General features: G+C 41.6%; 1 protein-coding gene across 1 annotated transcript; it reads right to left on the bottom strand.

Annotated features, from left to right (window-relative positions):
• Positions 1-397: 397 nt before the first annotated feature.
• LOC142170498 (uncharacterized) lies at positions 398-1,216 on the bottom strand. The gene has a single exon (XM_075232424.1). The coding sequence runs from the start codon at positions 1,214-1,216 to the stop codon at positions 398-400; it is 819 nt and encodes a 272-aa protein (XP_075088525.1).
• Between the last annotated feature and the right edge of the window lie 267 nt (positions 1,217-1,483).

Raw genomic sequence — 1,483 nt, 5'->3', positions numbered from 1 at the left:
AATGGCAGTGAGAAATGGTCTTTCCAGGTAGCCAAGTTCAACTTCCTGTAATCCATACAGATTCGCCAACCTATGACTGTTCGTGTAGAGATTAATTCGTTCTTCTCATTTTTCACTAGTGCCATACATCCCCTTTTTGGCATATACTGAACTGGGCTGCCCTAGTTGCTATCACAGATGGGGAATATGATTCCTGTATCTAACCTCTTAATCACTTCTTTCTTCACCACTTCTTCATATTGGGGTTCAGCCTTCTTTGATGTTCTCTGGAAGGTTTGTACCCATCTTCCAGTAAAATCTTATGCTTACAAAAGAGCAGGCTGATAGCCTTAATGTCTGCAATGGTCCAACCAATTGCAGTATTGCACTCCGTTAGTACCTACAAAAGCTGTTCTACCTACACATCTAACAAACAAGATGAGATAATAACAGGTAACATTGAGTTAGGTCCTAAGAAGACATACCTAAGATGAAGTGGTTGTTGCTTCAGTTCCAACTTTGGCGGCTCTTCTATCAATGGCTTAGCTGGAGGAGTTTTTCTTTCCTCTAAGTGCAAAGGCTCAAATTTGACCTCCCTTCTCCAAAAACCTTGGCCTTCAAGAGCAAGTACCCACTCTGCCAAGTCTTCTCCATTGACTTCATCTAAGTTCATGAGATAGGCTGCTAGAGGGTCTTTAGTATTCAATGTCTCATCTTCCTCCTCCAAAATTACATCCACGACATCTATTAGAGAGCAATTAGCAAATACACTTGGTCGCCGCATAGATTTCTGCATGTTGAGTGTTATCTCTTCATCATTTAATCTCATTTTGAGCTCTCCAGTTTTACAGTCAATTAGAGCTCTTCCAGTGGCCAAGAATGGTCTTCCCAAAATAATGGGAATTTCCTCTTCAACCCGACAGTCAAGAATGAAAAAATATACTGGGAACACAAACTTCCCAACCTGTATTAATACATCATCAAGAATACCATAGTGCCTCTTCATTGTCCGGTCAGCCAACTGTAGTAACATGGACATGGGTCTAGCTCTTCCAATGCCCAACCTTTTGTAGATAGCCAGGGGCATCAGGTTTATGCTTGCCCCCAAGTCACACAGTGCCTTAGAAAATGCATAGTTCCCTATTGTGCATGGGATTGTGAAACTCCCTGGGTCAGACAGCTTCTCAGCTATAGGTCTCCTCATAGCAGCACTACATGTCTGAGTTAGTGTAACCATGGCCAAGTCTTGAAAGTCGAACTTACGAGACATCAAGTCCTTCATCATTTTTGCATAACCAGGCATTTCCTTTAAGGAGTCAATCAATGGGATATTTACCTGAATTTGCTTCAACATCTCCAAGAATTTCTTGTACTACTCATCTTTCTGATACTTGGCCAATCTTTGTGGGAATGGTGCTGGAAGTTGCTTCTTCCCTGTGATTTGATTTTTTTCTTGTTCAAGCACTGCTTCTACTATTGTTTCCTGTGCTACCTTAGTCTACCT

The sequence above is a fragment of the Nicotiana tabacum genome, chromosome 16 (assembly GCF_000715075.1).
Source record: "Nicotiana tabacum cultivar K326 chromosome 16, ASM71507v2, whole genome shotgun sequence".
Lineage (NCBI taxonomy): Eukaryota > Viridiplantae > Streptophyta > Magnoliopsida > Solanales > Solanaceae > Nicotiana > Nicotiana tabacum.
Note: the sequence above shows the minus strand (reverse complement) of the source record. Positions and strands in the feature narration are given on the sequence as shown.